General features: G+C 41.9%; 1 protein-coding gene across 2 annotated transcripts in view; it reads left to right on the top strand.

Annotated features, from left to right (window-relative positions):
* Positions 1-9,312: 9,312 nt before the first annotated feature.
* The window catches only part of GNPTAB (N-acetylglucosamine-1-phosphate transferase subunits alpha and beta), a 73,710-nt gene continuing 58,586 nt past the window's right edge, over positions 9,313-24,436 (top strand). For both annotated transcript variants that reach the window (XM_045062235.1, XM_003989173.6), the window contains exon 1: positions 9,313-9,569. In XM_045062235.1, the coding sequence (XP_044918170.1) occupies positions 9,453-9,569 (117 nt within the window). In that variant the 5' untranslated portion in view covers positions 9,313-9,452. The remainder of the gene's footprint in view (positions 9,570-24,436) is intronic.

Here is a 24,436-nt window from a genome sequence, read left to right as displayed (position 1 = left end):
TGATACATCACATTAATAAAAGAAAAGATAAGAATCATATGATCCTGTCAATTGATGCAGAGAAAGCATTTGACAAAATTCAGCATCCTTTCTTAATAAAAACCCTTGAGAAAGTCGGGATAGAAGGAACATACTTAAACATCATAAAAACCATTTATAGAAAGCCCACAGCTAATATCATCCTCAATGGGGAAAAACTGAGAGCTTTCCCCCTGAGATCAGGAACACGACAGGGATGTCCACTCTCACCGCTGTTATTTAACATAGTGTTGGAAGTTCTAGCATCAGCAATCAGACAACAAAAGGAAATCAAAGGCATCAAAATTGGCAAAGATGAAGTCAAGCTTTCACTTTTTGCAGATGACATGATATTATACATGGAAATCCGATAGACTCCACCAAAAGTCTGCTAGAACTGATACATGAATTCAGCAAAGTCATAAGATACAAAATTAATGTACAGAAATCAGTTGCATTCTTATACACATAATAAAGCAACAGAAAGACAAATAAAGAAACTGATCCCATTCACAATTGCACCAAGAAGCATAAAATACCTAGGAATAAACCTAACCAAAGATGTAAAAGATCTGTATGCTGAAAACTATAGAAAGCTTACGAAGGAAATTGAAAAAGATACAAAGAAATGGAAAAACATTCCATGCTCATGGATTGGAAGAATGAATATTGTTAAAATGTCAATACTACCCAAAGCAATCTACACATTCAATGCAATCCCAATCAAAATTGCACCAGCATTCTTCTCGAAACTAGAACAAGCAATCCTAAAATTCATATGGAACCACAAAAGGCCCCAAATAGCCAAAGTAATTTTGAAGAAGACAACCAAAGCAGGAGGCATCACAATCCCAGACTTTAGCCTCTACTACAAAGCTGTAATCATCAAGACAGCATGGTATTGGCACAAAAACAGACACATAGACCAATGGAATAGAATAGAAACCCCAGAACTAGACCCACAAAAGTATGGCCAACTAATCTTTGACAAAGCAGGAAAGAATATCCAATGGAAAAAAGACAGTCTCTTTAACAAATGGCGCTGGGAGAACTGGACAGCAACAAGCAGAAGAATGAAACTAGACCACTTTCTTACACCATTCACAAAAATAAACTCAAAATGGATAAAGGACCTGAATGTGAGACAGGAAACCATCAAAACCTTAGAGAAAGCAGGAAAAAAACCTCTCTGACCTCAGCCACAGCAATATCTTACTCGACACATCTCCAAAGGCAAGGGAATTAAAAGTGAAAATCAACTGAAGATAAAAAGCTTCTGCACTGCAAAGGAAACAATCAACAAAACTAAAAGGCAACCAACGGAATGGGAAAAGATATTTGCAAATGACATATCAGACAAAGGGCTAGTATCCAAAATCTATAAAGAGCTCACCAAACTCCACACACGAAAAACAAATAATCCAGTGAAGAAATGGGCAGAAAACATGAATAGACACTTCTCTAAAGAAGACATCCAGATGGCCAACAGGCACACGAAAAGATGCTCAACGTCACTCCTCATCAGGGAAATACAAATCAAAACCACACTGAGATATCACCTCACGCCAGTCAGAGTGGCCAAAATGAACAAATCAGGAGACTATAGATGCTGGAGAGGATGTGGAGAAACGGGAACCCTCTTGCACTGTTGGTGGGAAAATAAACTGGTGTAGCCGCTCTGGAAAACAGTGTGGAGGTTCCTCAAAAAATTAAAAATAGATCTACCCTATGACCCAGCAATAGCATTGCTAGGAATTTACCCAAGGGATACAGGAGTGCTGAAGCATAGGGACACTTGTACCCCAATGTTTATAGCAGCACTTTCAACAATAGCCAAATTATGGAAAGAGCCTAAATGTCCATCAACTGATGAATGGATAAAGAAATTGTGGTTTACATATACAATGGAGTACTATGTGGCAATGAGAAAGAATGAAATATGGCCTTTTGTAGCAACATGGATGGAACTGGAGAGTGTTATGCCAAGTGAAATAAGTCATACAGAGGAAGACAGATACCATATGTTTTCACTCCTATGTGGATCCTGAGAAACTTGGTGGAGGACCATGGGGGAGGGGAAGGGGAAAAAAAAAGTTAGAGAGGGAGGGAGGCAAACCATAAGAGACTCTTAAAAACTGAGTCTCTGAGGATTGATGGGGGGTCAGTCAACTGAGGGTTGATGGGGGGGTGGGAGGGAGGGGAAAGCGGGTGATGGGCATTGAGGAGGGCACCTGTTGGGATGAGCACTGGGTGTTGTATGGAAACCAATTTGACAATAAATTTCATATTAAAAAAAAGATTGTTGGGGCACCTGGGTGGCGCAGTCGGTTAAGCATCCGACTTCAGCCAGGTCACAATCTCGCGGTCCGTGAGTTCGAGCCCCGCGTCAGGCTCTGGGCTGATGGCTCAGAGCCTGGAGCCTGTTCCCGATTCTGTGTCTCCCTCTCTCTCTGCCCCTCTCCTGTTCATGATCTGTCTCTCTCTGTCCCAAAAATAAACAAAAACATTGAAAAAAAAATTAAAAATCAAAAAATCAAAAAAATAAAAAAATAAAAAAAAAGATTGTTTACAGCGTCTATAATAAATTTAGAGCATTTGCCAAAGCACTGTAGCAAGATATCAGAGTACCCCTGACATTCTTCTAGAAAGTACGGTGCAAGATGCAAGTCTTCCTGATTAATCAGTCAACATTGCAATGTGTTAGAAAACCAATCTTTATAGATAATCAAATCTACATGTTGAGTGCTCACTACCATGACTCTAGGGAGCAGAAAACTAAAAACCAGTAAAAAAAATCATGGACATCAGAAAATCCCAAAGGCTTGGAGACCAGGAAAATAGATCCAACTTTCAAACGTAATGGCAAGATTTACCTTTTGCAAATAGGTAGATTCTGCAAAATATATCATGGTGCACTTGATATTTACCCTGGGAAATATTTAGAACCTATTGTTCAATGGATGGCTTGTGAGAACTTAAACAGGGAAGTAATTAGGAGCCAGGGGAGGAAGGGGATGTATATTCTTTTTGAGTAAACCCGAAAACCTTTGCAAAAATTGATCATGTATTGGGCAAGGAAAGAAACCTCAAGTAATTCCAGAGTTGATATCATACAAAGCCCATTCTCTTACCTTGTTTCGGTCAGATTATTTGTAGACTAAAAAATCCTCATTATTTTAAATACAAAGGGATTCAGTTGATTCACCCATCAACTATTACCAGAGATGAACAAAGAGATTTTAGGTTGGATTTGTAGGAAGAGCTCCTCAAACCTCAGCCCAACTGAGCTGCCATGGGGAGCTGCTGACTCCGCCAGCAAAAACAGGGGTGGACATCTTCTGCAGAGGCAGGAAGTCACTTCCAGCAGCGCTGGCTTCAGAATCATACATCTTCATTAGCTCACTAGCAAAAATGGTACCTTTTCCCCTGCCTCTCTCCTCCCTTCCTTCCCAGATTCAAGCCTTCTGTGAATTCATCTGATCAGGAGGATCTATATCACATCTGGAACCCCGGTTTCAGGGATGTGCCGAGTGTCAATTGTTGCCTCTCAGCTCTGAATTTACCCCTTCATCACCTGCTCTGTGATACCAGACTGGATTCAGACATTTCTTTGTAGTGATTATGATGTTAACCTTTGCCAGCAGAGGGTGTCGGAGGGATTTTACAGGATGAAGAGGGTTCTTGCTTTTTTTCCACCTGCTGCATGGATGGATTGGGTATGAATATGTGAGGACACCAGTAATGTTCTGCCCAGCCGTGCATGCCCAGAGAGCACAGTTACTGCCTTGGCCCAGGATTGGAGCCACTTTGTCTTGGTTTTCCTGATGTGGACACTGTGTGTCCAGGCCCAGCACCCACAGTGGAGCCCCAAATACCAATGTGCACCTGCATTCCATGCCAACACTTATGGGATGCAATAAAATTAGCATTTAAAGGGAAGTTTATAGTTTTGAAACATTAATAAAAACAATAAAGACTGAAAAAATATTGAGTTAAGTACTAAAATTGAGAAAGAGCAATGGAGTAAATTCAGAGAATAAGAGGAAAGGATATTACAAAGATAAAGGCATAAATCAATAAAATAGAAAACCACAGAAAAAGAGAGGATGAGCCAAAGAGTAAGTGAAAAAAATTAGGAAAAATTTGAGAAAATACAAAGAATACATAAGATGAAACAAAGTAAATCACAGTAAACAACAGATTTTAAAACCTAGATGATTTGAGTACATTTCTGGAAGTCCCCCATAACAAAAATATCCAGGTCCAGATAGTTTTAAAAGTGAGTTCTACTCAAAATTTAAGCTTGTTTTCCATGACATTCTAGCTTCCTTCAATTCAATGCATCAAAACTTTAAGCTCTATGTGGGGCTTGAACTCAAGACCCAGAGATCAAGTGTTGCAAAAAAAAAAAAAAAAAAAAAAAGAGTCACATGCTCTACCCAACTGAGCCAAACAGGTGTCCCCAATTCATCAAAACTTCAAGAGCTGCCAACTCTATACTTGGTACTTTTATCAGTGCAAAATATGTTGACTCATATGATAAATTTTTTTGCTTGGCTACAATCAGCAAGGCACAATGCCATGGGTAGGGATATAGTTATGAATAACTTAGAAAAATCTCTCGCCTTTATGATGCCCATATTCTGTGGATAAAACACACACACACACACACACACACACACACACACACACACACAAAACACCCACAAGTAAATATCAAGCAAATAGAATGAAGTATACTCACACATGTGAACATTATGTATATTTGTTTATAAATACGGGATGTATTTGAATTCACAAAAAATAGTGGGCCATATTATGCTTTGGCTCTTGAAATTCAGAAACAATTAAATTTTTTAAATTAAAAAAAATTTTATTTTAGAGAGAGACAGCATGCATGTGAGCAGGAGAGGGGGAGAGGAGGAGAGGGAGAGAGGGAGAGAGAGAGAGAATCTCAAGCGGCTCCATGCTCAGCACAAAGCCCAAAGCAGGGCTCAAGGCCACAATCCTGGGATCACGACCTCAGCTGAAATCAGTGGGACATTCAACTAACTGAGCTATCCAGGCATCCCAACAATTAAATTTCTTAATAATTTTATTTATTTTCTATTTTTCAAAAAAAATTAGAAACTGTCCTGGCTTTCTTTTTTAAAATAAAGAAAGGGATGAGGTCACTTACAACAGGCATATCTTTTATGAACATGTACTATGTATCCTAAAAGGAGGAAAGGGGCAAAAATCAAAATATGTTTCCTAGGAATAAGCAAGTTTTTCAGGTCTAAAGCTTAAAATAAAGTAAAAGCGTTTCACAATGTGAACATTTTATCTTTTTTTTTGTTAAAAAATTTTTTTTAACGTTTATTCATTTTCGAGGGATGGAGAAAGACAGACTATGAGTGGGGGAAGGGCAGAGAGAGAGGGAGACAGAATCTGAAGCAGGCTCCAGGCTCTGAGCTGTCAGCACAGACCCTAACATGGGGCTTGAACTCATGAACCACGAGATCATGATCTGAGCTGAGGCTGAACGCTTAACCGACTAAGCCACCAGGGCACCCCCAAACATTTCATTTTCTTAATCTTGAATAAGGCAAGGACTCAGCTAAATATAGATTTATCAGGAGTTACTTTAACTTGGCTTAATCTGCTAGTTAAAGCTCTTTGTTTAGGTTCAATATTCTTATCAGCTCAAGGTAAGGCCTTCTAAGTACACCATCTTTATATACGATACATATGTTTTGTAGGCCCAGGGCAGGAGGTTCCTCTTTGTACAAGACTCTTTCCTTTTATTGTTCATTTTTCATCAAGGCCAAGCCAAAGGAGACTCACGCAAGGATGGTTGGTGTTTTAGGGCCCAATATGTAAAAGCATTCTTCCTTGTCTCTTGAATTTTGAACCAATTGAGAAAGCTGTGCAAGAAACAGACAGCTAGAGACCAAAGTGTTAGCTTTAGTACTGATAAAGTTAATTGGACAATGTTGTTTTCCGTTTGCAGACAAGTGGGCAACCGATATTTCGTTCTTGAATGAGACCGAGTTCCTAGGTTCTTGCTCAGGTCCTGGCACACATACTCCTATGCTGGGCAGATAGTGGATCAGAACTCTTGTCTCTGGCAGACTGGTTCAATTCCTTTCAGCCTCGCCAGTCAGGTACATTCCTCCTCTCGTGGGGTGAGGGGTGGGAATGAAGATCAGGAGAGCAAAGTTATTCTGTATTTTATCTGACAGCTCTACTCCCCCTGGTCCCATTTCAGCTCCTTGGGTCACCTCCAGTACATTTTCAACACCACAGTTATGATTCTTAAAATTCTTACCTGATCATGTCACTTTGCAGTTTTTATTTTGTTCAAAATTCTTTGTTCATGTTAAGATTAAGTCCTTTTTTCTAACTATGGCCCTCCTGTCCCTGCCAACCTCTCCAGCCCCTCCTGGTTTAGATTAGAGCCTTCAACGTGCCAATTTTGCCTCTCACCTTTAGTCCTCAAGCTTTGGTGTCAGCATCTCCTCCAGGAAGCGTTCCCTGATCTTCCAGGCTAAGTCAGCTCCCCTCACAATACTAACTTAATACCTATTTGTCCTTCTAGAGTGTAAAATCCAGGAAAGACCTATAGGTATCTAGTAGGTACCCTCAGGGCCTGGTTACATGTCCAGAGCAGAGTGTTCATTGATAAATGATGAATAAATGAACACAAAACATTTCTTGAACTTTTCTCAAAGACTGGGTTCACCACTGTATCACCCATTATCCTACTCTCTGGGAGATACTGGTGCCTCCACTATATCTCTCTGTTCTTGCCTCTATTTACGTTATTGGTCCCGAGGTGGTTATATTTTTTGAATCAATTTGACTTTTTAAAAAAATATTTTTTCTCTTCTTAACTCTGTTAAATTTAAATATCATCTGTTAAAGTTACTTCTTGCTTGGGAGAAGAACAGGAAACAGATATCTTAATTCTGCCTCACCCCCTCCCACTCCACACCAATCTGCCAGGGACTGAGAACCCAGACAACAAGATCTCTGAGAACCACATTTATTAGATTTTGAGAGGACTGAGGGGTTCACTTAAAAGGAAAACTCAGAAAAAGGAAAACTCATGGATTTCAGTGGGTTCCTGGCAGTCTTATGGTTTTCTTGTTTTTTCTGGCTATTTTAGGTTGACAGATAAGAGATTTTGAGATAAATGAGATGCCAATGCGTAATTTTCCACTGCTCAGATGCTGATAGTTTAAAATCGTTTCCACAAATTTCATACTGCTAGATTAATCTTCTGGAAGAGCATATTTAATTAGATCATTCTCCTGCTGAAAAGCCATTGCTTAATTAGAACAAAGCTAAATATTCTTTTCTTAACTTTTCTTACTTTGTAACTTTTTCTTAACTTTTATTTCTTTTCTAAACTTAAAATGTCCCAAGCACTTAAGTGCTTTCATGCATCATTTTATTTAATCTCCCTAATATCTCTATAAGGTAGGTACTAGAGATGTATCATTTTATACCAACACTTATTTTACTCAAGTTCAATAATACTGGCTCAGGAAAGAGACAGCAGGCAAGAGTGAGTTCTCTAGAAGAAAGGACTTCGACAATACTTCTGATACCCCTGAGGCTCTCTGGTTGGAGCATAAAGAGATAGGGGGGGAAAAAAAAGCATGCATCAAAACAAACTTCCTTAGACCCATGACTTCTAGGTAGGGCCAAGGCTAGGGGCCGGGACTTAAGAGAGTGAGACACTTGCCTTCAGTGCAAAATGTAAGGGAAAGCCAAACATTCACTAAGCAAGATGAAATATTTAATACTGTATTTAAAAAGATCAAAATTAACGCAAAATATCCACCAAAAACAAAATGTCAATTTTAAATGAAGACAAAATCTGTCTGACCTTGCACTTGTAGGACTCACCTCTCACTACTACTAGCCCTGTTTTTCAGCCTAAGTATACTATTCAAATCTCAATCCTGTCATTTACTGGTTGTGTGATGTTAGCCAGTTATTTCATTTCATGTACCTCAATTTCTTCATCTGTAGAATGGGGGATGATAATGCTATGTCCTTCATAAGGTTGTTGTGAGGATTAGCTGAACCCTGCTTACAGTGGATTCTAAGTAAACGTTGGCCATCACCATTGTGGAAACAAACACCTTAACAGAATCCTGTTGAATGCTAGATGGTTTTATACCTTTTCCCACTCTTGAAAAGACCTCAGAACTATGTGTCTCACACAACTGCCATAATTTTTGTCATGTATATATGGCATGTAATCAACTTTTCCTAAAGCAGGATTAAAAGAATTGACTAAAAAGTGTAAAAGCCTTACCTTGGATTGGAGTGAGGGTAACCCTTTTGCAAGTCTGTTCATTCCATCGACCATTCAGTTAAGTGCATATTTTGAATGTTTCCTTAAGCTAGTTCTGAAGATAATTCTAAAAATGCTATAAATGATGGCAACATTGGCTGAGTGCACTGTTTTCCAGGGTGACTAGATCAAGACAAAAATCATATTAATCAGGGTATACTGGGAAAAAAGAAAAATCTCTCTCAAATAAGAGGTACCGAGGGGAGGCCTCTTGGAAATCGCCTGGTGCCAAAGCATGATTAATTGACCACCACTGCCTTGGTTCCCCTGCTATAACTTAGCACGATTTCTATCTTGACTTTTTTGTAGTCAGTGGTTTGCGTGTTTATCTCCCCAGCCAGACTCTCCGGCAACAGCGGCCCGGTCTACTTCATTTTCTTGAATACCCGACACCAGGCACTTGCCAGGCACGGGACACTCACTACACACTCAGGGAATACATGAATGAATTGAATTTGGGTTTGGGCACATTTAGCCCAAAGGTTTCCTCTTTCAAACAATATAGTTAAGGAGACAAGGGAAAGGAGCCCCATACAGCATCTCCTCTTAACGCCGTAAAAATTATTTACCATAGTTTCCCAATTATTGTAAATGCAGAAAGGGGTTTGTGTACACAAGCACTCATAACGCCTTCTGTGGCACACCGATCTTGCAGGGACTGCTCTCGGTTGAGAGCCCAACCCAGCCTGCGGAGAGCCCGCTGCGCACGCGCTGACGGGAAGGGCCCTCGCCCGCCCTCCGCGCCTCCGCCCGCCAGGTGGCGCTGGCCGCCCCGCCGCCGCCTCCGCTGCCGCCACCTCCGCCTTTGCCTCTCGCCGGGCCGGACCGGGGCGGCGCTGGCCGCCTTGCGGGCCGCGGGTCCGCCTCCGCCGCGCCGAGGGCGTGGGCTCCCGGCTCCCGGAAGCGGCGGCCGCGGCGCGGAGCCGAGCGGGCGTCGATCCCCGGAGCAGCAATGCGTGGCGGCCGCCCCTTGTGACCTGAGCGTGGCGGCCGGGCTGGGGCCGCTGAATGGCGGCTCGCTGAGGCGGCGGCGGCTGTGGCTGCTCCGGGCGTGGCGTGGCGTGGCGTGGCGGCGGCCGGGGTGATGCTGCTCAAGCTCTTACAGAGACAGACCTATACCTGCCTGTCCCACAGGTATGGGCTCTACGTCTGTTTCGTGGGCGTCGTTGTCACCATCGTCTCCGCCTTCCAATTCGGAGAGGTGAGTAGCGGCGCGGGAGCCCGGGCCGGGGCGCCTTGGACACGCACGACCCCGGGGCGCTCCGAGCCCAGGCGCGCTTGCCTTTTGCCTCCCCATCCTCCCTGCAGCTCTGGGGACATGTCCCAAAGCCTGCCTTTTCCCCCGGAGGCTCCTAGAACTCAGATCTCCCCGAGCTCCAGTTTCAGCATCTGGGATCCAGATCTCGTCCGCCTCAGGGTTTGGGGGATAGGGTCTCGTTCTACCGATTCCTGTGCCCTCCAGGTGCTTTCTTCGGGGCCCCCAAGTTATTTGATTTTCTCGCTCGGGCCTTGTCCTCCCCGAAGCCCCCTCCCGGGACCCAGAGTCGGTGTCTTTTCCTATTCCTGAATTCTCCAAAATTTTCATTCCCTGCCCCTCCTACAGTTTTAATCCTCTGCAGTCACCCTTCTAATCTTTTCACTTTTGACAAAGGCACTTTGTCTTCTTAATCTCGTTTCTTTCCGGATTTCATAACTTTCTTCAAGGGGTGTGTGTTTCTTTGCACGTGAATTTGCAGTGAGGACCGGGTAGTGGCCCCAAATTTAAAGACTTACTTGTGAAAGGGAATTTTTTTTTTTTTTTTTTTTTTTTGCACTTTTGCTCTGTTATTGGGGACATCACCAGTTAGCCTGTAGAGGCTCTACTGGTAGATGTGCACACACAGATGTGAGAGATCTCTTGGCAGCCTCAGACATTCTTCCCTATCCTGAGATCAGCTGGAGGCTGGGCCCCTTCAATTGACCAGGAAGCCCTGTCTTAAACTCCAGCACCCAGTGTCTTGGGAGCCAACACAAGCCCTTGGGTCATGGGATATGCTAATAATTTAGACTCCAAATAGGAATCACACAAGCCAGGCCTTTCTTGATCTGTCCTTAGGTAATGTGCAATAAAGTAGTTCAGTTAGACTCTGTAAATTCTTTAGAGGGTCCACACAACAGGTTTGGGAGATGGAAACACCCAAGTTTAATAGATTTTGTGCCTCTCTGGATATGTAGATGAAATATTTTCTTGAATGAAACAACCCTTTGGTTTAGGTTGGATAGTTACATTACTGACAGTCTAATTTGGTATTCTTCATCATAAACAAGTGTACAGAGACTGGTTAGGTCAGAACTGGAAGAGCACATGCATATGATTTTAGAGAACATGTTTAAAAATAAGTATAGCAACTCAGAGAAAACTTGTATTTTCAAATTGTTAGAAATCTGTTTCCTTGTTTTAATATTTATTCCCCGCTTCCCCCCCCCCCCTTTTTTGGGTAGGAGGTTGCAGAAGATTTTAAAATTAAGAGAACGGTTTTTAGAAATACCACAGTCTACATTTGCTTAAGGTCTGTACGCATGCTGGATTGTAAACTTTTTTTTTTTTTAATTTTAACGTCTATTTATTTTTGAGACACAGAGAGACAGAGCATGAACGGGGGAGGGTCAGAGAGAGAGAGAGAGAGGGAGACACAGAGTCTGAAACAGGCTCCAGGCTCTGAGCTGTCAGCACAGAGCCCGCCACGGAGCTCGAACTCACGAACCGCGAGATCATGACCTGAGCTGAAGTCGGACGCTTACCGAGCCGCCCAGGCGCCCCGGATTATAAACTTCTTAAGAGAAGGTGCTGTCTGTTGAAATACTGTAATCCTGATGCAGGGTACCTGTGCCAGGTACTGCTGGAATATGCAGTCTAAATATTTGTGTAATGAGTGAATGATTTAATTATGTGGCATGATTTCAAGTGTACGCTTTTAGTAGTTCTTGTTCTAGAGAACTTTCCAGATTAAATTAAAATAAGTCTTAACAAGTAAGGGTGAGAAAGTGCCCCAGACTTGTAAGTGTGGAATATATACCTAATTATTATACCACCTGCTGTTTTATCTTTGTTCCATATGTTGCAACTTAATACAGTGAATATATCTATGCATAGTTGTCTTATTCTTGATAGAAGATTTTTTTTGGCCCCGAGTAATTTTAAGTTAGCTATTTACTAACACCCCTGCAGTGTGAAGGTGACTTAAAGGCATCAGTTGTTAGAATTTTTCATTTTCTGTATTCCACGCATGGTTATTTATTTACCAAAAGAAAGACGCTTGTCAGCTTTGAAATGGTCACAAACCTTAGAGTTTGGAATGGACGAAAGAAATAAGAGGCGAAGAATAGGCATGGGAGGTGGAGACAGCTGGTCTAATGCCACTAATATATTGCCTGTAATATAGTTTCTTTCTTTTAAAGATTTTGTTTTTAAGTAATCTCTACACCCAGTGTGAGGCTCGAACTCACAACCCTGAGATCAAGAGTTGTGTGGTCTACCGACTGAGCCTGCCAGATAACCCTGTAGTACAATTTTTGCAGCATAGTGGAAAAGAAAGCCATGGATCTGGGCAGGTCAGGGTTTGAACACTAGTGCTTGTATTAATGATCATGATGATAGCTAGTAGACAGGGCTTACCAGATACTAGGTGCTCTCTTAACTGCTTTACATATGTTAGTTAACTCATTTAATCTTCATGACATCACCCCTGAGATATGGGTAATATTATAATGCGCATTTTATAGGTGATGAGAGTGAAGCACTTGCACAGATTACTCCAGCTAGTTCATAGCAGAGCTGGACTTTAAATCAAGGCACTATATGGTTCCAGAGCTTGTACTACTCTTCCTGGTCTTTCACAGTCTGAGCTGTCGTTTTGTATGATCTTGGAAACGATACTGAACCTTTTGAACTTCAGCTTCTTTATCTTTGAAATTGAGATAAGAATACCTTCCTTGCAAGGTTGATAGGATTAAGTAAGGCTTTTTATGTAAGGTACTGCTTGAGGTTCCTAGTAATTGCAGACTTTCTTTAAATGGGAGTAATAAGTATCGGGGGTACCTGGTTGGCTCAGTCGATTAAGCGTCTGACTTTGGCTCAGGTCATGATCTTGCAGTTCAAGTGTGCCGTTGGGCTCTGTGCTGACAGCTCAGAGCTTGGAGCCTGCCTTGGATTCTGTGTCTCCCTTTCTTTCTGTCTGTCTGTCTGTCTCTCTCTCAAAAATAATCAATAGACATTAAAAAAAATGGTAGTAAGTATTGTTACTGTTATTATTCTCATCAACTATTTTATGCCGTTTCAAAATATTTAAAATAGTTAAAATATCAACTATTTTGAAATAAGCCCTTGAAATAGAATACTACCATCATACAGTTAATGTTACCAACTTGTTAATAACTTTGCTAATTGCAGTGGATAAAAGGACTAAAGTGGTCCTTGTTAATTGTGAGTTCATTAATATCTTTCTCCCACCTCTTGGTAGAAGTGGTATTGGCTGCTACCTTTTGATGAGCCATTTGTACACTCATCCAAATTTTGAGGAAGGAAAATGTAATTGAGGGAGGGAAGTATTAACACATAACAGTATTTAAAAATTTTTCCCTTTAAGTTGAGCCAGGTACTGTTTAGAGAACTCTTGGGAACTCTGATCAAACAAAAGCAGAGCTAGATCCAAATGCACAGGGAGGGCCCTCAGGATGGGGACTAATAACCACTGCAGTGCACTGCCTTGGGGTGAGGATAGCAGATAGGAGCTTGTCTGTTGTAAATTAGTTGATTGAACAAATCATGAGGCTCTGGGAGCCTCAGTTTCCTTATCTATAAATGAGGACACTAGATTAGATTACTATGCTCTGAAGATCATTTTTAGCTCAGCAACTTCTGATTTTAAATGTTTGTCCTCTGTTGGTTGCTACTACATAGAGTTTAAAACATGTGCTTTTGAGGTAAAATTTTATTATTTCAGGGCCATCATTATTTGTTGAACCATTTATATACAAATCCACAATTCCATATCTGAAAATTCTACTAAATTAACCTTAATTAAACATTAGTATCTTTTACAGTGAACATAGGAGTAATCTCACTCAGGACAATAAAGACTATAAATAGCTTCAGGTCAGTTTAGGCCAAGTTTTGCCACCAAATGAGTTCAGCTCAGATCAGATTTTGTTGCCAAGTAAGGTACAAAAAGGTCTTCAATTTTTGAGAACTTTTTGGATTTCAGGATTGCGAATAGAAGCTTGTAAATCACTGTTGGGTGTGTATGTGTGTATCTGCATGTGTGTGTGTGGTTTGTGTGTATATGAAATGTACCACTTCCTTGTTTCCTTATGGAAACAAGTAAATACCCCAAAATTAACTTTCATGAGGAAGCAGATTCAGATGGAATCTACCTGTAGTGGGTAGTTTTCCCCTGGCTTGGCTTGGCTTGTCTGCCTTCCTGCCATTTTGGATTAGTGAGATGTTACTGTTCAGCGAAAAAGAAGGTTGAAAACTGGGTCCAGCCAAAGTCATGCTCAGCTGCTGTGACCAGTTTCTCATCCTGGCTCCATTTCAAGAAAGAAATTAGTTACCATGTTTGTATTTGATTAGTTCACTCATTAAACATATATTTTGAGTGTGTTCTTTCTTTGCCGAAGGCAACAAATAGGTGGAGTCAAAGGGACCTGGCCTGAGAATTGGAAGACAGCCTCTGGCGTGATTCTAGCTCCTGGATAAACTGTGACCTAAGTGCTTTGTTACTTCCCCTGCTTTGTTACTACTTCTAGATGCCTCCTGGGCCGGCCGGCAGCCACTCTTATTTGTTATCTTATCTCCTGTGGATTTGTTTTGGGGTGAGGAAAGCTTTCATTGTTAAAAATAATGTCTTAAAATATCAAAATTTCTAAGACCCCCATTTTAGTTTTAATGTTCTATGAATATACATTTATAGAGTGCTTCCCATGAGAAAGCATGAACTATAATGTAACATAGTTGGCACTACAGAGAAAATGCCTTGGCCATGTAGAGCCTTTTTAAATCGTCTCTTTCTTTTGTGGGATTTGGGAAAGATACACAGTCTTGCTGTCAAAGCAGGGACCTTTTCTTAGTCCCTCTATATTCTTTGTACCTAGGAAGTGCTTGGTACCCAGTTGGTGCCAACTAAATACTTGATGCTAGATGGATGGATGAATTAATTGGGGTGAGCTTAACAAACGTCCCTTCAAACTCATTTATTTACAGTAAAGATAAGATTTCTACCCTGATGTTCAGACTGTCTCTAGCTACCTTTGATTTCTCAGACACAATTGGTCTGATTGTACTTTGTATGGTGAAAGGTTCTAGAAAAGATACAAAGAATTATAGCTCATCTTTGGCCATCTTTGTCTAGTTGAGGTGAGGCCATGCTATATATATGAGTAACAGTACAAGGAAGTGAGTGATTGAATGCCTAAATAGATACACAGTAATTGCTTAGAAAATCAGAGGAAAGGAAGAAAACCATGGGTTGAAACGTCCTAGAGGAAGGTGAAATTTTTTACAAGGAGGCAAACTTTTTCCTTTTGAACTATTAGTGGTTTAAAATTGCTGCAGGTGTTTGTTAGCAGCACTTCGGACAGAATCCGACTCAGACCTGCCTTAAGAAAAAGGTAGGGGCGCCTGGGTGGCTTAGTCGGTTAAGCATCAGACTTAGGCTCAGGTCATGATCTCACGGTTTGTGAGTTCAAGCCCCACATTGGGCTCTGTGCTGACAGCTTACAGCCTGGAGCCTGCTTCAGATTCTGTGTCCCTCTCTCCCTCACTCTGCCCCTCCCCCTTCATGTGCCCACGCGCTCGAGCTCTCTCTCTCTCTCATAAATAAACATTAAAAAAAGAAAAAAGGTAGTTTTGGGGGCACCTGGCTGGCTCAGTCAGTTAAGCGTCTGGCTCTTGGTTTGTCTCAGGTCATGATCTGCGCTGACCGTGTGCATACTTCTTGGGATTCTCTGTCTCCCTCCCTCTCTCTGCCCATCCCCCCTCACAGAGAGGTTGGGTTGGATAGAAGTGCTCACATGATGTCATCAGGAATCTCATTTATGTCCCTGTTCTCCAGCTTTGTTGGTTTAGTTCTCAGGCTAGTGCTGCCCATATGGGAGGAGATTGCTGCCAGCAACTCCAGCTTCTAGTCTGCCAGTTGAGTAACCCTAGCAAAAAGAGGGTTTCATTCTCGTTAGTGCCAGCTAGGTCCAGGGTGGCCTGCCCAGCCACAGAATGAGTGCCCTTGCTATGCCGTTGTTAACCATCTGAATCACCCCCAGAGTGAGGGTTGTGGGTGGCATAATCAGCCTTAAATGAACCACGTGAACTGAGGGGCTTCCCCAAAGGGAAATCATGAGGTTGTTATCAAGCGAAGGGCCGGAGCAACAGATGGCCTAGACACTGCCTCGAGCCAAAACCCATTTCCTTTCCTGGGCATTTAATGTTGACCTTGTGACTATGATAGCTCTTAGCCCTTTACCTTCTTCTAAAAGATGTAAAAATTGTTTCCCTTTTTTAAAAAGATTTGATTTTTTGGGGGCACCTGGGTGGCTCAGTCAGTTGAGCGTCCGACTTCGGCTCAGGTCATGATCTCATGGTCTGTGAGTTCGAGCCCCGTGTCGGGCTCTGTGCTGATGGCTTGGAGCCTGGAGCCCGCTTCGGATTCTGTGTCTCCCTCTCTCTCTGACCCTCCCCCGCTCATGCTCTGTCTCTCTCTCTCTGTCAAAAATAAATAAAAAACATTAAAAAATAAATAAAAAATAAAAAGATTCGATTTTTTTTTAAAGGTAATCTCTAACTCAACGTGTGGCTTGAACTCACAACTGCGAGATGGGTGTGTAGCAGTTGTCATGTTGAATGAGCACAACTGATGTGTAGCAAGTATCTTCATTTTTGTCTCCCGCTGGCCCTTTATATTAACTTGCGGGGTTGGTTCTGCCTCTGCTTCTGGGCGAAAACTCGGGTGGGCCTAAGCCTTCTCTTGTCACTCTAGGTAACCGAAAGTCTTGTGGTCACTTCAGGTTATAAAACATAATGTCATTTCAGCAACTTTGAGCCTGCTGAATTCATAGCCTCTTACCTCCCCGGCTCTGGCAGCTTTGTCTGCCTTTGACAGAAAGCTCTAGGCAGAAAGCCTGCAATTGAGGAAGGAAGATGAGGCACAGTGGGATGCTTTTCTCTTTCCTCATCTGGTGCTTCTCTTTCTCCATAGCCTGTTTCTGGCCCCTCTTAGGGGTCAGCACCCTAAGAGGTTGGAGCACCTAGAAGAAGGAAAGGAAGTGAGGGCAGGAAAGTCCTTCCGAAACAGGTGCCAGAGCTCTGGAATTTCCAGGTGTCAAAGCTTGTTCCCTCTTGAGTGCTTTCAATGCACTCCTTCAGAGACCACACCCTCAGAGCCATGACTGGCTTTAACTCTGATGAGAGCAAATGCGTCTTCATTTAGGCTGGTTGCTTATGCCTTCCTTGGTTCTTAGGAGTCTGATGCCATCGTAAGCCTCTCATCTCAGTCTCTGTCCTTTTCTTTTTGGGGCTCTGGACCTGATCTAAGTTGACCCACTGCAGGTATTCTCTCTTTTTTTTTTTTTTTAATTTTTTAAAATGTTTATTTATTTTTGAGAGAAAGGGTAGATAGAACGTGAGTGGGTGAGGGGCAGAGAGAGAGGGAAACACAGAATCTGAAGCAGGCTTCAGGCTCCAAGCTTCCAGCAGAGAGCCCGACGCGGGGCTCGAACCACGAACTGTGAGATCATGACCTGAGCTGAAGTCAGACGCTTAACTGACTGAGCCACCCAGGAGCCCCTCTGCAGGTATTCTCTTGTGCATGTAACTCATCTGGTGCATGGAGACCCACATACTTTGCTTTGTAGGGGAGGAATTTATCTTTTTCCTCTGCTCTTCTAAAGTTCTTGGCTAGGGCCCCCGTAACTAAAGACAGATTGATAAGAGAAAAGCATACAGGTTTGTTTAATATAAGTATTACATGTTGTGGGAGCCTTCATAAGGAAATAAAGACCCAAAGAAGCAGTTAAAGCTTAGTATTTTTATTGCAGGTTTGATGAAGAGTGGAGAGTTTGGGAAAAACGTGATAGGAGAGAAATGAGTATGAGCTAAGTGTAGTAGGCTGGGGAAACACGAGGCCTGTTTGTTCAGGTTCCTTTTGGCATCACTTGTTCTTCCGAGATAAGGATGCTCCTTTCCTCCAGGTGTAGGTAAGGCGTTTCTCACAGAGGGTCTGATGACCTGCTTCAGGGGAAGGTCATAAAACCCTTCCTGCACCTGCTGCTTCTCAGATCCCTTCAGCTTCAAATATTCAATAAGCCAATGTGCCATATTTGGGGGTAGCATATCCTGAACCCTGTCAGCTCGAAGTGAGGGAGGGTGGGCTGGCTCCAGCATAGCAGCAACCTCTTCCTTGCCCTCAGTGCAGGTAGCCGGCACTGTTTCTCAGCCCTTCTATTTCTCAGGTGTGATTGGGCATCCTCCCAATCACAGGGATCTGTAATGGGCTATCTTGGTGGTCTCACTGAGCCCTTTTCCTGCTTGAGGTGAATGGAAAGATTTTCCACCTGTCCTCTTTAGATAAGGGGGAACGGATGTGCAGAATGCCAGCAGCTTCCTAACCTGTACCCTTCTACCACAATTTGGATAAGTTTTCAGCCATCTCCTCCAGAAACTGCCTCTTGTTTCAACTCTTCATTTTGGAACGAGGTATCTGGTCTTTTGGTGCCTCAGAAGAAACTTAGATTTTTCTCAACTTACAATTGATTGAAAACTGAATCAAGTTTGTCCTGGAGATGAAACCTATTTGCCATTTCTGTACTCAGCATCCTCAGCACAAAGACATTGCCTTTCTTATCTTGCAGTCCCTGTGCCCCAGCAGAACACCAGAATCATTCATTCACTCAGTCAGTAAATTCTTTGTTTGAGCACAGTGCCGGGCCCCTGGGCATGGAGAGTGAACAGAGCAGACAGATTCCAGCAGAGGACCAGTTTATATTCTGGTTGTACAGTCAGACATTAAATGCTTCTTAATGACAGTTGTGAGAAAGGCTATAAGCAGGAGAGGGGGTTGTGGGAGAGACCAGCAGTGTCTAGTCTGGTTCCTGGGTCAGGAGAGGCTTTCTCAATGCAATTTGAGCTCAACTTTGAAGGTTGAAGGGTCAAAATTGCTGAGGCAGAGGACAGAGGTGGGCAGGTCTGTTCTAGGCCATTGGTTCTTAGCCAGGGACGATTTTGCCCCCAGAGGCATTTGGCAATGTCTGGAAACATTTTAGGTTGTCACAGATGGGGTGTAGAGTGGGGTTGGTGCTACTGGCATTCAGTGGGTGGAGGCCAGAGATTCTGTTAAACATCCTACAGTGCACAGGCCAGCCCCCACCACAAAGATTATCCAGCCCCAAGTATCAGTAGTGCCCAGGCCCTGGAAACAATGTGAAGGGCTTGAAGTTGGGGTACGTTTGAGAAGGTGAATTGAGGCATAAGTAGCTGGAGGGTAGAGAGCAAGAAGAGAAAGCGAGGATCTGGGGGACACTGGTACAGTTGGTGGCACCCTCTTCCCAACACTTGGGAAGATTAGGTGTTCAGGATTTGGGTGTTCTGAGAACAGTCAGATGCCATTCAAGGTTATTATGTACTGGCAGGTAGTGGGTGGAGGCCAAGGATGCTGCTGAACTTCTTGCAGTGCACAGTATAGCCCCCCAAACAACGTGTTTTCAGGTCCTAAATGTCAATACTGCCAAAGTGGAAAAACCCGGATTAGAGGGAGAGCAAGAATGGCTGCAGGGCACTTAGGAGCCTTGGACAAGGCTGGTAGAAGGGTATGTTAAGAGAAGTGGACAGATTGGAGAGATTTAGGAGGCAAAATTGTCTGGTCTTTATGTTGCATTATGTGCCAGATACTCTGCTGCCATGTTGGGATACAAAAGTGAGCAAGATAGACAAGTTCATCTCTCCCAGATGCTATCTATAGAGGCTACGAGAATGAATAGGTGCTTTGTTGAATGAATACTTATAAAATTTTATTTTTACTCAGTGATTGTGATCGAGCCTTAGGAAGGATGGTTTAAATGACATGCCTAACGTTTATCAGGCACCCTGCATGGTGCCTGGTACAAGGTGTTCAGTAAATGCCATGTGTCCCATCCCAGGATTGTTTTTCCCTTGGCCACGAGGCTCAATGAAGAGAGCAGCGGGAGACCTACCTTCTGGTCTGGTGCCCAAGGTCCCATTGAAGAGTATATTAATCCTTAGTGACAGAGCAGAAAGGTTCACAATTTCTTTATTATGGTTAATATGAAAACAGAGGGAGCAAGTGCATTAATTTAATACAGCTGTGCTTTACAATAATGCATGTTACTCTGGTTCCTCCTAAAATGTAACAATCAAGTGTAGCAGTGATGAGTTATGCATAGCTTTTAATATCTCTTATTGTCCTTTAGATTGATCGTTCCAGTCTTGTGATCCACATGCAGTATCTTTAGCAGGTGATTAGTCAGCCTATGTGTGATTCATACTTTGCACTAAATTAAGCAGGAAAAAAAAAGTGATCTTTCAAAAATGTTATAGACTAAGTCACACTTGTGCAGGGATATTGCCCACTTTAAAATTGCTTCCTAAAATTGTTTCTTCTTTTAGGTTCTAGTTTATTTTTCCCACTGGATATACCTCCCCATCCCCTTCATTACCTCATTCCATTAACTTCATTTCTATCTCTGATTAATTCCAAATTGGATAAAACCAAATTTTTTGAAGCTGATTATTCGACAGAGATTTATGGAAGTGTTTGCTCTGGGCCAGGTACTCTTCTGCTTACTAGAGACACAAAGATGGTTCAGTTTCTTTCTACTCTTGAGGAACTCGCTCTAGACAGGGAGATGGGCAAGCAGATAGATTAAGTTGAAGAAATAGGAATGGGTGTTTCTCAGACATAAGAGTGACATCTGAATTTGATGTTGAAGGAGATGGCTGAGGGAAGAAAGGGGAACTCCCCCGACCCCCTTTTTCAAAAGCAAAGGATGCCCTCGGTGTAAAGGCATTGGTTTGAGAGGCAAGAAGTTCTGAAGGGCTGCAGCACACTGGGAGTTGAAGCTGGAGAGGCAGTAGCCGCCAGGTTAGGACTTGCCTGTTGAGTGATGGGAAAGAATATGGATTCATCCTGAAGAAAGTAGGGGCCATGCAGATGATTATTATTTGGCCCTTTATAGAAAAAAATTTGCTGATCCCCTGGCTTGAAAGAACATTCCCTTGATGTGCAGGACAAAGGGAGCTGGCTGATCTGGGTTGGATTTGGTGGGCTCTGCTCCACTTTCCTTCCTCCTCCTGGGACCAGTGGGCCAGCCTAGGTGTGTTCTTCTCAAGATGGTGGTAAGGGCACAAAAAATCAGATGGATACTTGCAGACCTTTCTGAGGTTTAGACTTAGATCTGGTGTATTCACTGTCTTTTTATTCCCTAAACCCATCAAATTTGTTTCTGCCTTAGGACCTTTGCGTTACTGTCCCATTAGCCTGGAGAGGACTGCCTCCAGACCATCATGTGACGGGCTCCTTCTTGTCTTACAGGTCTCAGCTCAGTAGCATCTTCTCAGATGGGCCCTCCCTACCACCCAGCCTACAGTAGCCTCTTTCCCCAGCTCATTCCTTATGATAGTTCCCCTTTTCTTTTTTAAATAGTACTTAGTCTGAAAGTGTGTGTGTATTTGTATATTTAATGTCTTATCTCTCTCCACCAAAATGTAAGTTCAGGGAACAGGGTTTCTGTCTTATCCAACCTTTCTGTCTTATTTACCACTGTATCCTCAGCTCCTAGAATAGAGCCTGGCACCAAGAAGTAGAGTGCAGAAATACTTTGTCCTAGTATCTAAATATAGTAAGGTCACCTGCAATGATCAGTTTCGAAATTCAACCTTAACGGAAAGTATATAGGTTTAGATGATATACATGTGTACTTATATTAGGGTTCTTCAGAGAAACGGAATCAGTAGGATGTATGTCTGTGTGTGTATGGAAATAGATTTATTATTTAGAATTGGCTCACACGATTGTGGAGGCTGACAAGTCTCCAAGATCTGCATTTAGCAAGGCTAGAGACCCAGGAGAGCCAATGCTGTCGTTCTAGTCTGAGTCCAGAAGCTTGAAAACCAGGAAAGCTGATAGTATAATTCCAGTCGTAAAATTGGCAGGCGTTAGACTGAGGAAGAGCTGATGTTTCAGTTCGAATCCGAAGGCAGGAAAAGACTGGCGTTCAGCTCAAAACAGGTCAGAAGCAGTTTTCTCTTACTCAGCTTTTTAATTTTATTTAGGCCTTCAACTGATGCCTAAATAAAATTCAACTGATTTGAATCAGTCTGTTCATTCAAATGTTAGTTTATCCAGAAACACCCTCAATGACATGCCCAAAATAATGTTTGATCAAATATCTGGACATCCCCTGGCCTAGTCAAATTGACACATAAAATTAACCATCATGATAATTTAATAGGTTTTCTTTTCTTTTTTTTTTTTTAATTTTTTTAATGTTTATTTTTGTTTGTTTGTTTGAGAGTGAGACAGAGCGTAAGCAGGGGAAGGGCAGAGAGAGAGGGAGACACAGAATCCGAAGTAGGCTCCAGGCTCTGAGCCATCAGCACAGAGCCCCATGTGGGGCTCGAACTCACGGAACCGTGAGATCATGACCTGAGCTGAAGTCTGATGCCCAACCGACTGAGCCATTCAAGCACCCCCAATAGGATTTATTTTCTATAGCAGCTTTAGGTTTACAGAAAAAATTGCATGAAAAGTGCAGAGATTTCCCACATACCTCCTCTCTCCCAGCGTATTATCCCATTTTTAACACTTTGCATCAGTGTGGTGCATTTTTATAATTGATGAACCAACATAGATACATTTTGAAAAATTTATTTTGAGAGAGAGAGAGGATCCCAAGGGGTCTACAGAGTGCAACGTGGGGCTTAATCCTGCAAACCGTGAGATTAGGACCTGAACTGAAAGATATGGATGCTTAACCGACTGAGTTACCCAGGCACCCCGATAGATTTTTATTAACTAAAAATAAATTGAACATTAGAGTTCCATTACATTAGGATTCAGTCTTTGTGTTGTACTGTCATATCATGTATCTGCCATTTCACTATCACACAGAATAGTTTCATTGCCCTGATAATGCCCTTGCCCTGCACTATGCCTAGTGCTTGCTTGCTTCTCCACTGGCAATCAGTGATTTTTAAAACTTTTTTAAACTGTATATATAGTTATGCCTTTCCCAAAATGTCATTTAGTTCATTGCTGTTATATAGGAAAACAATAGATTTTTGTATATTAATTTTGTGTGCTGCAACCTTGTATCCTATAACTAATTGTTTATTAGTTTCAGAAGATTTTTTTTTGGTCAGTTCTGTAGGATTTTCTAGGCAGTCATGTCATCTGTCAACAAAGACAGTTTTACTTCTTCCTTCTCAATCTATATATCTTTCATTTCCTTTTCTTGCGTTATTGCATTATTTAGGACTTCAATATGTTGTTGAAAAGCAGTGGTGAGGGGTGATATCCTTGCCTTGTTCCTGACCTTAGTGGGGAAGCTTTGTGTTTCTCACCATCAAGTATAATGTTAACTGTAGGTCTTTTGTAAATAGTATTTTTAAATTGAAGAATTTTCCCTCTATTCCTAGTTTGCTGACATTTTTTAAAATCAAAAATAGGTATTGGGTTTTGTCAAATGCTTTTTTCTGCACCTATTATGATCATATGATTTTTCTTTTGCCTATCGATGTGATGGGTTACATTAACTATTTTAGAATGTTGAACGAGGATTCAAAAATTCATATCTAGAATATATCCCATTTGGTTGTGGTATATAATTCTCTCTGTACATTGTTGGGTTTGATTTGATAGTATTTTATTGAGGATTTTTATATCTATGTTCATGAGAAATATTATTTGTAATATTTTTCTTCATAGGATGAGTTAGGAAGTGTTCCCTCTCCTGTTCTCTGGAAAAGATTGTAGAGAATTGGGATAATTTCTTCCTTAAGTGTTTGGTAGAAATCACCTGTGAACCTCTTTGGGCCTGGTGCTTTGTTTTGGAAAGTTATTACTTATTGAGTCATATTCTTTTATAGGTATATGCCTATGCATGTTATCTGTTTCTTGTTTGAGTTTTGGTAGATTGTGTCTTTCAAGGAATTGGTCCATTTCAGTTAAGTTGTCAGACCTGTAGTCTTAGAGTTATTCAAAGCATTCCTTTATTACTCTTGTAGGGAGTATTGTAGTGACTGTTCTTCTTTTGAATTATTGTCGCAAACACAAATAACATAACATTTACCATTTTAACGGTTTTTAAGTGTACAACTCAGTGGCATTAATTACATTTTCATTGTTGTGCAACCATCACCACTATCTATTTCCAAAACTTTTTCGTCACCCCTAACAAACTCTGTAACTATTAAGCAGTAATAGGGACCTGGTAACCTCTGATTTCTGTCTGTATGGATTTGCCTGTTCTGAATATTTTATATCATGGATATTTCATATATTTCTTTACTCGTCCTGGCAACGTCTGCTTGTTTTTCAGTGTTTCGGGGGTTGGGGGGTAGGGGGGAGATTGGATTTGCTTACTCTGCCATTTTGCTGAAATCATGCTTCAGATTGATTAGTTTTGATTGTTGCTTTTTCACATGATATTTTTTTTTTAATTTTTTTTTTCAACATTTATTTATTTTTGGGACAGAGAGAGATAGAGCATGAACGGGGGAGGGACAGAGAGAGAGGGAGACACAGAATCGGAAACAGGCTCCAGGCTCTGAGCCATCAGCCCAGAGCCTGACGCGGGGCTCGAACTCCGGGACCGCGAGATCGTGACCTGGCTGAAGTCGGACGCTTAACCGACTGCGCCACCCAGGCGCCCCTTTCACATGATATTTTATCAAACACTTTATCCTTTGATGAGGTTGTTTGCTTTGTTTTGGCCATTGCTATGTCCTCAGAGTCTAGAATGGTACCACATAGTATTTATTGACTGAATTAAGTTACTAATTTTTGTAATTATTTGAGAATATGA

Source organism: Felis catus, chromosome B4, assembly GCF_018350175.1.
Source record: "Felis catus isolate Fca126 chromosome B4, F.catus_Fca126_mat1.0, whole genome shotgun sequence".
Classification (NCBI taxonomy): Eukaryota; Metazoa; Chordata; class Mammalia; order Carnivora; family Felidae; genus Felis; species Felis catus.
This window is presented reverse-complemented; position numbering and strand designations above follow the sequence as displayed.